The sequence below is a fragment of the Ictalurus punctatus genome, chromosome 1, assembly GCF_001660625.3.
Source record: "Ictalurus punctatus breed USDA103 chromosome 1, Coco_2.0, whole genome shotgun sequence".
NCBI classification, from domain to species: domain Eukaryota; kingdom Metazoa; phylum Chordata; class Actinopteri; order Siluriformes; family Ictaluridae; genus Ictalurus; species Ictalurus punctatus.
Genome location: NC_030416.2, coordinates 7,033,055 through 7,048,639, shown reverse-complemented (window position 1 = coordinate 7,048,639; position 15,585 = coordinate 7,033,055). Strand labels below are relative to the sequence as shown.

At 38.5% G+C, this 15,585-nt stretch overlaps 1 protein-coding gene across 2 annotated transcripts in view; it reads left to right on the top strand.

Moving 5' to 3' along the window:
- znf1035 (zinc finger protein 1035) overlaps positions 1-10,402 on the top strand; it is a 28,454-nt gene extending 18,052 nt beyond the window's left edge. For both annotated transcript variants that reach the window (XM_017467410.3, XM_017467419.3), the window contains 2 exons: positions 1,434-1,488; positions 1,573-10,402. In XM_017467410.3, coding sequence (XP_017322899.1) covers positions 1,674-9,509 — 7,836 coding nt within the window. In that variant the 5' untranslated portion in view covers positions 1,434-1,488; positions 1,573-1,673 and the 3' untranslated portion in view covers positions 9,510-10,402. The remainder of the gene's footprint in view (positions 1-1,433; positions 1,489-1,572) is intronic.
- Positions 10,403-15,585: the final 5,183 nt, after the last annotated feature.

The window sequence follows — 15,585 nt, the reverse complement described above, 5'->3', positions numbered from 1 at the left end:
TCAGTCATGTGACGATTCGCCTCCGTCTGATGGTGACTGAGGTCATGTTGGAATAAAAGGTACCGTTGACATAAAGAGTAAACTGAAGAAAGTTATTGTCGGTTACCCTGGGTATTAGGCTAAAGCTAGCGGCATCGCACTACGCGTGTATGACGTCATGCGCAACTGACTAGGAATTCTTCCGTATTCTTCCGGTTAGTAAAAAAAAAAATGCTAGTGTTCCATGATATTACCTTTCTAAAATTCACACATTAGACGGTATTGCATAGTGTAAGAGTAGTACATCATTTGGGACACAATTTTAGTATTTACTCTCCGACGCATGTTTGCGGAAGAGAAGTAATATAATAAGTAAATGTTCTCCGTGCCACGTGCAGACGAACTAATAAACTGATTTTCATAATCAGTTGTTATCGATTAGTTGTTGCAGCCCTAATGCTCTCATCCACAAGCATATGTGATTAAATGATTTTCATTAAAATAATTTCCACATGACATAAGTCCAAATGAATGTACACCATAACTGATTAAAACTTATTCACATTGTTTATTGTGAGATTTTAACATGCCCCTGTAGTGCACAGTGTGAACGCAACATCCAGTGTTAACAACCTTGTTCATGATAATGGGAAATATTAAAATAAAATGTAGCTAACAACACAAGGCTGTTTTTCACTGACTTGTTATATTAATAGTTATAGCTAAATTGCTAGCTACAATATATGTGGAATGTCGTTAGTTAGATTACAACATATCTTACCTCCTTCTGAGTGCATGTTGTTTTTACAGGTATATATTTTTTTGGGTTTGTAATTGCAGTTCTGATTATTGGGAATTATAGCCACACCCCACCCCCAGGAAACTATTCCCCCAAGTGCTCCACGGCTACTAAGTCGCTGCTCTGCAAAGTCATTCTAATACAATTACAGTGCCATTTACTCGTCGTTTATGGTTTGGCAACATTGATAGATCCACTCTATTCAAACTCTGTTCTTAGACTACCCAACATATAATACTAAAATGAAAGTTTTATTCCCTGAACTTCTAGATAGTTTTCGCTTGTATTGCAGGTGGACGTTATACTTGCAGATCAGTTTTTGTTTATTTGGAAACTCACGTTTTTATTTTATTCAGTTAATGATTGTTTTTTTCACTGATGGTTTTAGTTTTCGTTAATGATATTTGCAAGTCTGACAGACAGTCGAGGGGTAAAGGTGTTGCACATGCCCCAAACTCACGTTCTCTATCCGGTATGAAAATTGTCAATTTTCATATGATATACTGTGAAACCGGTATACTGCTGCAACCCTGTTAGTAGCTCACCTTTCTGGTGCAAATGCTTGCACAGAGCACTGTGAATAATGCATGTCTCATGCCAGTCTGCATGACTAAAATTCATTGGATTTATTATACTTTATTTTTCCTTTGTGCAGTTCTTCGTAGTGGTGAATAGCAACGATTCCACTGATGTGCTCTGGATGAAGTTCAGTGAGTACTGTGCTTATTTGGTACTTTAAAAAAAATGTATCATTAACACATGTAGTAGTTTAATATGTGTAAATTGCCTTTCAGAGTACCTCCTGGCTGAAGATGCAACACAATGACTCAGGGACAGAATTCAAAGACTATCTGACTGAAAGATTGTGAGCAAGTTGAAGGAGTGATTTGGACATATGGATCAGTTTACTGAACGCGATGGCCTTTCAAGTATGATGGATTCTGTAGAAATTCCCACATCGGAATCGAACTGTGTGAATTCAGTGGCAAATTCTGTGCAAGAGACAAATCGTGAAACAACGCATGATGGGGAAAACCGTGTTTTCTCTTTGAGAGATCAGTATGTTACACCAGAGCAATTGGCTTTTTCAAAAAATGATCCTCCGGAGTTTGATAAACCTTTGTATGGGACCGCACTAGATCCTACGTTGTTGACGGTGACTAGTCTTGAGGATTACTCGGATATTAGCAGCTGTTCGGAAGCAGATTTTGGCCGCATTTTGAACATATTGGAAAAAAACCCTGACCAGTCTTCTGAGTGTCAAGATACAGTGCTTTCTAGTGATAAAAATGAATTGGATAAAGATGTTTGTCATGTTGGAACACACAATGCATGGGCAGCAAGTGACACATCCATAGAAAATCCAGATTATGTTTGTAGAGCATCTCCTGAGACAGTGTGTGAAAGACGAAGTGGCAGTTTTGATAACATGATGGATGGTGATAATCAGGTAGAAAGGTCCTTCTTAAATGTTGAATATCGGTGCTCAAATCTCAGTACCACAGAAGGTGAAAATGGATGCCCTTTGGAAGCTGAGGAACAAATGAAAGGAGGATTTCTTATCCAGAGCACAGACTGTGGTGTTACTGAAAGAAGCAAGAATTGCAACGACACTATAACTACTCAGATTAGTTCTGTTTGTGCCTTGGATGTAAATGGTGCCAAACAGAGTATAGAAGGTCATGAAAAGAGTGCCCTTACCACTGGAAATTTAGGTGTACAAAATGATTGCAACTTAAAAGGGATAAACAACACTTGTGAGATCAAAAATAATACTCCAGAATATGAATTAACGCATGATGTTAAAAACACCGTTCATGAAGATGAACTGGAGAATGACGGGACAAGGAGCAGTCAAGAGGATGAACGGAGCAGTTTTGAATTCTTACAGTCATGTTTTGGTTTGAGCAATCTGGACCATGCAAAATTAGACCGAAATGTTGCGAACTTTCCGTTGTCTGGGAGTATGACTCAGCAGTCCCACAATTGTGAGGATAATCATACACTACCCCCAGTTCTTGTAAGAACTACACTTGAATCTGTTCCCAGAAGTCCGATAAAAGAGGCAGTACATGGTGGTCTGCAGGAACCCCCTCTACCAAGTACTTACAGTAGTACTACTGTGTCTCATGAATCTGGACAGCAAAATGACTCTATGGAAAATCGAATCCTTAGGGGCTTAGTAAGAACTAGGAGTACATATGACACTGGAATTAAAAACAGTGCTTCCTTATTGTCATCCAAGAGGTTAATGAGAAAACTACAACCTGTGGTTCTTGTGAAGACAGCCAAGTGTAATGCTAAAGGTGGAAACCTGTATGTTTGTTCTGTGTGTCAGAATACCACGCAGAATTTGGATGAACTTATTCAACACCATTATTGCAAACACTCTAAGCATACATTTCAGTATTGCCTCACCTGTGGAGCCTATTTTTCTAATGGAACCTTGGCAGCAAAACATTTGTGTGAGCAAATTGGGCCAAAAGATTTGGAGCTGTCTGATACAATATTGTCAACTACTAAGCAACTGAGCGAGAAGCTTAATGCAAAATACCTATGTAAGTACTGCCAAAAGCCATTCGTTAAAATGTCTTACCATCAAGATCATGAGCAATGGCATAAAATTGTAACACGGCATAGGTGTGGTTGTTGTGGGTTATATTTTCCTCATGCAAAAAAACTTCGTGCTCACAAACGAAAAGTCAGATGTACTCCTATGATACTAGAACCCAATGAACAGGGGAAAAAATGTCCAGAAACAGCCCATAAAAATCCAGCTAAACCAACCTTTACATTTGGAGTTGATGGTTGTCAGATTGGGCTTCATGATTGTTTTGTGAAACTTGTAGACATAAACAAGAAGAAGCCATCTCCAAGGAAAATAAATTGTCCTGTTTGTGGAAAAAGTTTCAAACTCAGAGCACAACTGAAAGCACACCTTAGAGTGCACACAGGTGCAAAGCCTATTAAGTGTAATAAATGTAAGAAGGATTTTAAATATTCCTGGAATCTTGAAAAGCACAAAAAGGAGCTATGTTCTGGAAACATCACAAAGCAAGACATTTCCGAACCATCTATTCCAGGTAGACATTTTGGTAGATTTCCTTGCCCTACCTGTCCACAGATTTTTGTGTACTCCTACAACCGAACCCGACACATGCGACAGCGGTGTTTGAAAGAATATATGGAAATAAGGAAAGGAAAAGTGGGAAGCAGGTATAAATGCCCCTTATGCAGTGAAACATTTTCTCTGGTTGCTAATCGGAATAGACATATTAAAAACACTTGTTTTCAGCAATATAAATTACAGAGGAGGGTTGACAAAAAGAAACTGGTCAAGGAAAATGTCAAAGAAGAAAAGGAGGAAAAGCAAATGCTGCCAACAGAGAATTCGCAATCTTATAAATGTAAAGTGTGCCCTGCTTCATTTGCGCATAAATCTGGAGTCTATAGACACATGAAGAAACATTCATTGCTTCAGCGTTCTAAAGTACTGGTGGGCAAACATGATGACCCTACTGATGGGAAAGGATCAGACTCTAATAACGAGAGACCTCAAAACCAAGCGTGTTCAAGCCAAGAGTCTAGTGATTCGGTCACTGCTAACCCTTTCCTTTGCAGTTACTGTGAAAAATGCTTCAGTTCAAGTGATTCATTGAATAATCATCTGCGGATACATGGGGGAAAGAAACCCTTCCACTGCTTGGACTGTGGTAAAAATTTTGGAAGGCGTGGACACTTAATAGCTCACAAAAATGTTCACAAGCGACGAGTACAGTGTTCTGTCTGTAAAAAAATTGTGCCCACTATTGGAGATTTGTTGAAACACAGACAATCCCACATCAAAAAGGGTTTGCTTCAGTGCCCTGATTGCCCAATGCAATTCAAGTTTCCTGTCTACTTGCTCCGACATGTTAAAAGGCATGCAAATGAAGAAGCTATGCGGAAATCATCTCTGCCTGCTGAAACGCCACTCAAAAATTCTGCAGATGAAAAAGTGAATGAATTGAAGGAGTCCTTTTTTTGTAGAATATGCCAAAAGGCATTTGTTGATTCCAAAGCACTGAGTGAGCACTGTTTAATTCACCTTCCAAAACCTTCTGTTTCCAAATGTCCAGTTTGTAAGCATAATTTCACAAGTCGAACTGCACTGATTCGGCATATTCGTCTGCACACTGGTGAAAAACCTTTTCCATGCAAGATCTGTGGAATGCATTTTCACCGGAAGGAACCCCTCCGAGTTCATCAAGAAAAATGCAAGGGATTGCGAGAAAAACCTCTCTCTCCATCAACCACAATTCAAACACATGGGAAATGTGAAATAAATGCAACATCAAAGTCAGAAAAATTTCCAAAACAATTTAAATGCTCATACTGCCCACACATATTTACCATGTCTGGTAATTTGAAAATGCACGAAAAAGCTCACTTGGGTAGCAACCTCGTACCATGTTTGAAATGTGGGAAATATTACAAAAAGAATAAGATCTATGGACATCGGAAACGCTGCAACATCAAGGAATCCCCTTCTGGAGAGACATTAAACAGTGAAGAATCTGGAAATGCACAGAAGAGTGAATGCAAAGGTACAAATTTAGTTATTGCAAACAGAACGTGCAGAATTGCAAAAGTAATGGGGACAAATATCAAGGATGGTCTTAAGGAGCGATGCCCACAGTGTCCTAAACGTTTCCGATTCAGATCTTATTTACTAAGACATCTTAATTCTCACTTGGCAAAAAACCAGTTTGCATGTAAGCATTGTGGTCAGAAATATAGCAATCAGAGCTCCTGTCAAAAGCATGAGTCCTTATGTGACGGTGTGTTGAGGCAGCATGAAGCAAAACAACTGAATGAATCTGAAGAAACCAAAAGCATGCCAGAAAGTGCAGCCAGTCTAAAGGAATTCACAGTAATCATTGGAGAAAATGGTGAGCAGTTGAAGTGCAACTTTTGCACAAAAACCTTTACAAAACCTAGGTATCTGCGACGGCACATTCTTACCCACACAGACGTCAAGCCATATCGTTGTAAAACATGTGAAAATTGTTTTTCTCGATACGATCACCTGAAGCATCACCAAACACGATGTAGAAGCAAAAAGCAACAACCTGAGGTGCTTCTTCAACAGATTTCTCTTGACCATGTTGGCTCTCAGGCCAAGAGACAGCTACCAAGTGATGTGTTTGAATGCAGTACTTGTTCAAAGAAGTTTTCTACAAGCACCAACTTAACAAGGCATGTTTCCATGCTACATTCTACTTTCAAACCATTTTCCTGTAAAAGATGTGGTACTGGCTTTACGGCTATAGAAAGTCTGAAGAGACACCGCATCAGGGTGAACTGCAAGATGTCCTCAGCAGAGTGTCTGGAACCAGTGCAAATGCCAATCAAGTTAAATACTTCAGTGCAGTCTTGCAGAGAAACAGCCAAACCCATGCAAAGCATAGATGGGCACTACTCCAATAAATGGAAGTTCCAATGTGAGTACTGCCCTCGCCGCTTTAAAGCCCAAACGCAATTAAAATTGCATACTCGTCTTCATACAGGGGAAAAACCATTTGGATGTGCCAGTTGTGATGAGCGTTTCATCAGAAGAGACTATTTAAAACGGCATTTGAGTAAATGCAGTGGGAAAAGAGAAGGGCCGAAAGTGCTTTGTGACAGATGTGGTGGATTGTTTACTCAGCAAGCTCTTGAGATGCATCAAAACAACTGTGTTATCAGCTTAAAGTCCACTGACTGCCCTGAAAGTGTAAGCAGTATTTCCAGCCCTTCAAAAGTCAAGGCGTTTTCCTGTGTCAACTGTAATGACCGCTTCTTATTGTTCTCCCAGCTTCAGCAGCATATTTTGACAAAACACAGATCTGATGGAAAACAGCAGTCAAGTATCCTTGAGTTTGAGCAGTTATCAAGTAATTTGCACATTAAGCAGGAACCAGCAGATGACAGTTACGCTGAGAGCTTGCCAAGCAACGGTCAAATATATGCCAACAATGAGCATGAAAATATTGATGCTGAAAAGGAGAAACCATTTGAGTGTGAGCAGTGCCACATGAGGTTTATAACTAACAGTGGGCTTGGTATGCATATGCGCACTCATACAGCAATGTATCCTCTTTCATGTAAAAAATGCAACAAGGGATTTTGGAGCAAAAATGTACAACAGAAGCACACGAGAAAATGTAAGGGTTTGGAAGTCACAAAAAAGGAACCTAACACACAAGATGCCGTTTCATCGGAATTGGAGTCTGCTCCTAATGATGAAGTCCTAGTCTTTAATAAAGGCTCCAGCACAACTGGAACTGGTGTACTCCAGACAAAGTTTTCATGTAAAGACCAGGATAAAGGAAATGCGGACAAAGGAGATGCAGTTGTTCACAAGTATCAGTGCTCTGAATGTGAGCAAAGTTTTACAGATGGGCTCATGCTTATAAGTCATCTTGAGGCTCATGGCCGTGAAGATCAAGAGCGTAGGTTAGGCAAAAGCCACCGCTGTCACATTTGTGGTAAGAACTTTGAACAAGCAGGCGTGCTGCAAAGACATGTGAAGACACAGCATCAGGAAACAGTTAAGAATACCTGCCCTGAATGCTTTAGAAGCTTTCGCTATCCCTCTGATTTGGACATACACAGATCTTGTCATGATCCTAATCGGCCATTTATTTGTAACGCATGCGAGTTGAGGTTTTGGACTTCTAAATCCTTGAGTACTCATCAAAGGCTGACTCACTCAGCTAGCGAACCACTCAAAACTGTCGAGCCTACTCCAAGAACTGATAGGGTGTCTCCTAAAATATTTACTTGCCATCCCTGTAATAAGATTTACACTATCAGAAGGTCATATATGAAACACTGCAGGGTTAAACATAAAGGGTGTTCAAAAGGCCTCGATGACCTTAAAAGTGCTACTGCTGAAGATCAGTTGAGCAACAATGAGTCAGATGGAAGTGATGACGACTCCGACTCTGCCCCTTACTTTCCTTGTCATGTTTGTGGTAAAACATTCCTGACATCAGAAAGTCTTGAGGATCATCAAAGATGTCATCTTGGTGAAAAGCCTTATGAATGTGAAGAATGTGGCAAATGCTTTATTCAGCTTGTAAATTTGCAGCAGCATCAGCGCAGTCACAAATCTGAGTTTCAGTGTCAAATGTGCGGAAAAGGTTTTGTTTCACTCTTTGCATTGCGCAAACATAAGCACACTCATGTTAGAAAACATCCCCATCGATGCACAAAATGTCATTTAAGTTTCACACGGTCTTCACAGCTGACAGAACATATGATCACTCATCGTGATGAAAATTTTCCCTGTGATCTTTGCCATGAAAACTTTTCCTGCAAATCAAGCCGAGCAGAGCACCGGAAAATGCACACGGAGGCAGAGGAAGAGCTCCCTCCTTTAATTCCACCAGCAAATCAGACCACATCTTCACCAGTCTTGATCAACCCTTCATTAAGTACTGTTCAGCAATACAGATATCGCTGTGAAATTTGTCAAGTGCAATTTCCAGATCCTGAGCAGCTCTCGGAGCATGGCTGTAATCCAGCAAAAGAGCGTCCATACTCATGTAAAGACTGTAACAAGCATTTCTTGCATGGTTCTCACCTTAAAAAACATCAGCTCACTCATCAGTTGTCTGGAACACGATCCTTTCAGTGTAATAGTTGTCACATGAGCTTTAGCCACCGCCATCACTTCCTGACCCATTTGCAGACACATGGTGGTGAAGAATCTTCCAAATCTCAAATTAACAATGAAGTGAAGATATCAAACACTGATGATTCACATCAGGACAAAATTTACAGATGCCCAATTTGTCCTGAGAGTTTCTCTCAAGTGTTAGAGCTGGCAAATCACCTTTCTGTTCATGCAAATATGTGCAACGTTTGTAACAAGACATTCTCAACTAAGCAACAACTTGAGAAACACGAACAGTGCCATTTGTCTGCAGCTACACAGTACGAGTGCACAGAATGTGGAAAGAGCTTCCTTGGAAGTGATTCCTTTCGCCAACATTATTGTGTTCACCAAAAACATCTTTCATGTTCATCCTTGTCAACCGCTGACAAAAAGAGATGTTTAGAAAATTCCTCTGAGGTACTCACTAATATTGAGGAGGAGGAGGAAGTTGATGTTGGAGAAGACTTTTATAATTGCCCTACCTGTAGCAAACGATTTCCTTCTAACATCAGTTTGCAGGAGCACCAAAAGTTGCATGAATTTGATCGTCCTTTTAAGTGTCTGGTTTGTGGAAAAGGCTTTGCCAAAAAGAAGTATCTTACACAGCATCAGCAAATACACAATGAGCGGCCCTATCGATGTGATTTGTGCACCAATTCCTTCAAAACGGAACAATCACTTTTGTCCCACCGTAAAACCCATGATGCAGACCGCAAATACCACTGCTCAGTTTGTGACAAATCATATAGAACACAATATGATCTTACAAGGCATGAACAGAAACATCCTGAATTGCAAAACTTTAGTGAAGTAAGTGGTGACCACAGATGTGATATGTGCTATAAGTCTTTCAGCTTGCTTTCTCAACTGAGACAGCACCAGGAAACTCACGTTGGACAAGTTGTCTATGAGTGCACCGAGTGTGACAAAGCGTTTGCTTTTCTACATCTTTTAGAAGAACATCAGCAAACTCATGGGACTTCAACAGATTCTTTCCAATCCCAGTCACCATCTGACATTCTCTTTCAAAGCCCAGTAATTGAGTAGAGTGTACTGTAGAGTATTTCCTGCAATGCAGGTGATTCTTAGTCATTCAATTTTCTGAACACGTTAAAATTGTATAGGTTCTTGACTCATGTTGTGGGTTCATGCTTTTTCATATTAAGTCATACGCTTCTTGGTTTTTTTTTTGTTTGTTTGTTTGTTTTTTTTAAATAAATAGGTTTTTCATTTCAGTACTCTATGTACATACGTAACAAATTTTTGCTTTTACTACTGCAATTCAGAGAACTACTTACTGAATTTCTAGTGTTTAGAAAACTCCATATAAATGTAAATTATTGTTGTACAATTAAGAAACTGATGTGGGATAAAATTTGCATGCTTCGAATAACTGAGGAAATGCTGTGTAAATATTGTCACTAGCAAATTTTGTATTAATGGGGTTTATACAGCAGCATTAAAATGTCCATCCATAAACTGTTTACCATTTTTTGGTATTTATTCAAAAGCCTTTTTTATTAGTCACCCTTTCTGTTAACATTTGTAACTTGCAGACCCATGTTTTGAATGTCATGTCCTACCTGGTTTTACACATATCTAATACCCATGTAACAAACTGAGTCAACATGAAATTGATAGGATTGTTAGAGTTGTGTATATGCCTTTTGTATATTCAGATGTGACTCTTGGTATCTACTGTTTTCTTAAGAATATTTTATTCTGTTTTGTTGATAACAATTACTCCTTTCCTTTGCTTAATGGGTGGTTAAGAGCACCTACCAAGCACTTCATGGTGTAGTTACTCGTTATGGCAAGTGACATTTGTTTGTGTGTGTACATATATACATATATATATTCATGTAACTTTTTTTTTTTTAAACAATTTTTTAGACAATTTTGGTGTTAAAATTTTCAGACATTAAAGTCATTTGAATATAGCCATCATCTCTGGTCTACATCTGTCACATTCAGACTAAAATGTTTGACTTTGAAAGGCATGGATTGCTGAAAGATGTAAGGATAGGCAATTATTTTATAGTATCAAAGTAGACTGCCAAAACGTAATTTGTATACACATCATATTGACAGTTTAAAAAAAAATAAAAAATTAAGATGACAAACCACTTGGAAGATCACAGTATTGTCAGTAACAGTAGACTAAATGTTCACCAGGGAGGTAAAGCTAATGAAAATTATTTTTAATGCATTTAGACATTTACCTAAAAAAATAAATTTAAAAAAATCAGAGGCTGGTAATACATTGTGTTGTAATGACTAAAACGAGAGACTCATTTTAGTTGCTCTTGATGCTTCTAGTTTGTGGGTGTGGTGCAAGCGCTACTGTTGTCTCTTGTGGGAGCGTAGCATCCATCCACTGTGTGTAGTTCCAATGAGAAAATGTATCCAAAATGTATTGCTCACAGTGCAGTTTGCTAAGGTATATGATTTGATTTTCTTTTTTAAATGTATTTAAAATGAACTCTGCAATTTTTGTAACATGAAAAGAAAAACATGCAAATTGCTTGTAAAAGCTAGCATTATGTGTTACGCTTTAAATTAGCTTTAATAACGTGTGTGCTAATTATATACATTTACCAGAGGCACAATCGTGTACCTATGTCTTTTTCCTAACTAATTGAACACAAATTAAATAACACCCAAGTCAGTGTGAATTTTAATTTACCTGTTCTGTGACATGATATTAGCTATTAACACATTAGCAGTGGATGCTAAATGCACTAACTACAAGCACTATAAAGGGATAACGGTGATCTCTGCAATTTCCTTTTAGCTTGTCCAAAGACATGCATTGTAGGGCTGATTTGGCATCTCTATATTGTCCATAGGGTGTGAGTATGTGTGCTATTGTACCCTGTGATTGATTGGCACACCATCCAGGGTCTCCCCTGCCTTGTGACCAGAGTCCCCTGGGATAGGCTCCAGGCTCGATGAGATGAAGATAGGAAGATGAAACCGCAGTGATAAGATTTTCTTCCCTTTTTTCAAGTTGAACATAGGAACTATAGGTGCAAAAAATGAATTTTTTCACAATATTCAAATTTTTTGAGCTGCACCTGTAATTGTATGTAGGAGCTCAAGTTGTGAGAGCTGAATTGAAATGTGTGAAAATGAATGGCCACCTGTCACTTTGTTGCACATTTATGAGGATTAGGGCTTAAGCATTAAGTACAGCGGTTAATTCACTGTAACTCTGTTAACAATACTCCATTTCTACAAGGACGTGTTTGCCTCTTTTATGTATTTTGTAGTAAAATCAAGTCTTCAATACTCCCATGACCCATGAAAAAATGTGGGAAAACTGGGAAATGGAAAAGTTGCAATATAAGAAAGAAGAAAGGTCTTTAGATCATGTCTCTCTGAATGGCATTGTATTTTTCTCTTTTAACTATTAACAATGTGTAATAGTTAATATTTTGGAGATACAAGATCATTTTAGATTGCAGAACAGTGAGATTGTGAAGCAACAAGTGGAATTTGCACTATCACCAAAATAGGGTGGAAACAAAACATTACAACTCTGAAATAAAATCTGATATTTAAAATGATTTATTCTATTCCATGGTTCCAAAGGTGAACAAAGTACTGTATTAAAATACATAACATTTACTAAATGAATTACCAGTGGCAATTAAAACCTCATTCATTAACTAAAGTATTGATTTACACATCTTTAAATGACCTGTTTAGTTCTTTTCACCTTTCAGTATGACATGACAATGGATTAGCTTCAGCAAAACAAGTTCAAGGTCCAGAGCTAAACCAATAAAAAATTGCTGGGGTGACCCGAAAAGGGCTGTGCACAGGAGATGCCCAGCCAATTGGACTTTGAGTTAGAATGCTTTCGCAAGGAAGAATGGCAAAATATTGCTAAGTCAAGATGTGCCAAACTGATTGACTCTTACCCCAAAAGCCTGAATGCTGAGATAAAATCTAACTGCTTCAACTAAGTATTATTTTAGGGGTGTGCACACATGTGCAACCAGGTTATTTTAAGTTTATATGTATCTGCCCCAATGATTCTTATTGTATTTCATTAATTAATTAAAATCACTTCAATTAATGTTAAACTTTCACAATAAAGAGAGAAAAGGTTCTGACATGATTTATATTGGTTTATTTATTTATTTTTACATCACAGCAAACTGCCATTTTAACAGGGGTGTGTAGACTTTTTGTATAAGTACTTAAGTTGGAAAAGTTAGTCTTGACAGTAGCATATCAGCAGGCATGAAATTAAATGAACACTATGTGACTAGGTTTGCAGCATGGTGGTCACTTATAGTGATGGTGCTGGTTGCAGCAGTAATAACGCTCTACCAAATTTATAGGTGTACGCCTTTCCAACACTGCTTTGGAGAACCCAGTATTCTTAATAGCCCTATTCTGGCCAAACTGACCATGGTTATGCCTACTGTTTAAGATTACTGATGGGGGCTTGCTGTCCTATATGAATGGGTCACGTGTGACCAGACACCCTGAAATTGTGGGTCTGGCCCATGAGAGTGACTCCAGTATATAAACCTGACCATACTCCATAATCCTGCTAATTGTATTCAGTTAATTGAAAAGTTTTCTCACTCATAACTGTCTCAGTTAGGAGACAGATGGAGAAACTTCACCAAGGCAAGGGTGCAGGCCCTGATCATTCCCACGGTCCTAAAGTCCTGTGCTACCTACCTGTCTGGTATCCTATAATACATCTTTAACCTGAGCCTGATGCAGGGAAGGATACCTGTGCTATGGAAAGCATCTTGCTTAGTGCTGGTACCTAAGAAAGCCACCCCATGTGGTCTCAATGACTTAAGAGCAGCTGCCCTAATGTCACATGTCATGAAAATACTGGAAAGACCACATGTGAAACATACTCTGGACCTCGTCAGTTTGCTCATCAGTGGGTGTGAATGATGCTGTCAGTGGGGTGTATTAGAGATGGGCAGGAGTTGGAGTACAAGGAACTGGTGGATAACTTTGTGAACTGGTGCAGCAGGAATCATCTGCTTCTAAGTATAAATAAGACCAAGGAGATGGTGGTGGATTTTAGTACTTGGGTGTTCACTTGAACAACAGACTAGACTGGAGGACCTACACAGATGCTGTGTATAAGAAAGAAATGAGCAGACTCTATTTCCTGAGAAAGTTTGTGAAGTTTGTTTTCAATCAATGTGATGACAATCAGGTGTGAGTGAGCACCCTCTTTTATTTAAAGAACAGGGATCTATCAAAATCTGATCTTCAGAACACATGTTTGTGGAAATGCATCATGGCATGAACAAAGGAGATTTCTGAGGGCCACAGAAAAAGAGTTGTTGACACTAATCAGGCTAGAAAAGGTTACAAAACCTATAGAGTTTGGCTTCCACTAAATCACAGTCAGACAGATTATGTACAAATGGAGGAAATTCAAGACCATTGTTACCCTCCCCGGGAGTGGTGGACCATCAAAGATCACTCCAAGAGCAAGACATGTAATAGTCCACGAGATCACAAAGGAACCCAGGGTAATTTCTAAGCCATGAAAGGCCTCTCTCACATTGGATAATGTTAATGTTTATGAGTCCACCATCAAGAGAACACTGAACAACAATGGTGTGCATGACAGGGGTGCAAGGAGAATGCCACTGCTCTCCAAAAAGAACACTGTTGCCTGTCTGTACTTTGTTAACAATCATTTGGACAAGCCAGAAGGCTATTGGGAAAATATTTTGTGGACAGATTAGACAAAAATTGAATTTTCGGTTTAAATGAGAAGTGTTATGTTTGGAGAAAGGAAAACACTGCATTCCAGCATTAGATCCTTATCCCATTTGTGAAATATGGTGGTGGTGCTGGTGGTAGTATCATGGTTTGGGCCTGTTTTGCTGCATCTGGGCCAGGACAACTTGCCATCATTGATGATACAATGAATTCTGAATTATACCAGTGTCTAAAGGAAAATGTCAGGACATCTGTCTGTCAAATGAATTTCAAGAGAAAATGGCTCATGCAGGAAGACAAGGACCCAAAACAAGCAGTTCATATGAGGAAACCCACCAACATCCTAGAGTTGCAGTTATTGTTGCACAAGGGGGTCACACTAGATACTGAAAGCAAAGGTTCACATACTTTTGCCACTCACAGATATGTAATATTGGACCATTTTCCTCAATAAGTAAATAATCAAGTATAATATTTTTTATCTCATTTGTTTAATTGGGTTCTCTTTGTCTACTTTTAGGATTTGAAAGGTGTCGTGACTTTTGTTGCATCGAGTTATTACTGCAGGGCCTGTGTTTTTAATATAGTAAATCTAAACTGTTAGTTTTTAATTTTACATAAGAGCAAATACCCTAGAGGTATTAGAAGTAATGCAATTACTGTAAGGTGATACAATTTTTAATCATTTGATATTTAATTGATATTGCACAGGAATGACTCAAATCTGTTGTATACTGTACATGCTAAACAATCTTCAATCAAACATGCTAAACAGTCTTACACTGGCCTTGGTGCTAATTACTTTGTGCAATTTAAATTTTAATATGTTTAGCATATTTAACAATTGACATTGTTATAAAGCAACATTACAGGCATCTGCATATTGATTTATATTTAGATATTTAGACAATGTCAAGGAAGAAAGAGACAAGATAAGGAAGAAATATTTAAAGGAAACAGACTCAAAAGGGAACCTATCCTCTTCTAGGTGACACCCAACAGTTTGATTATCAATCATCCTTTGTTAGTGGATGATCATAAAAACATCCCAGTTTACAAAAAATAACAAAAATTTGCTGTTATTCTCATTAGATCTTTACCTTTACCTATAGTAATAGTAATGCAAATAGGCTTACAAGCAAGACTTACAGGTTGAGACTATATCTGAGTATTGAACACTATTCCATAGCTGAGGGGCCTTTGTTGGAAAACTCACTTCATTCTAGGTGCTGATCAAGAACGAGCAGCTTTGGATCAAAGTGGACATGGTGGAAAATAATAATGCTCAGGTACTGTGGGGTGAAACCTTTTAGTGCTTTAAAGCACTATATATATTTGTCATTTGTAGTATTTTATCATCAAGGCAGTATTCTACAGGGAGCTGATGTAGTATGATCAAGATAAG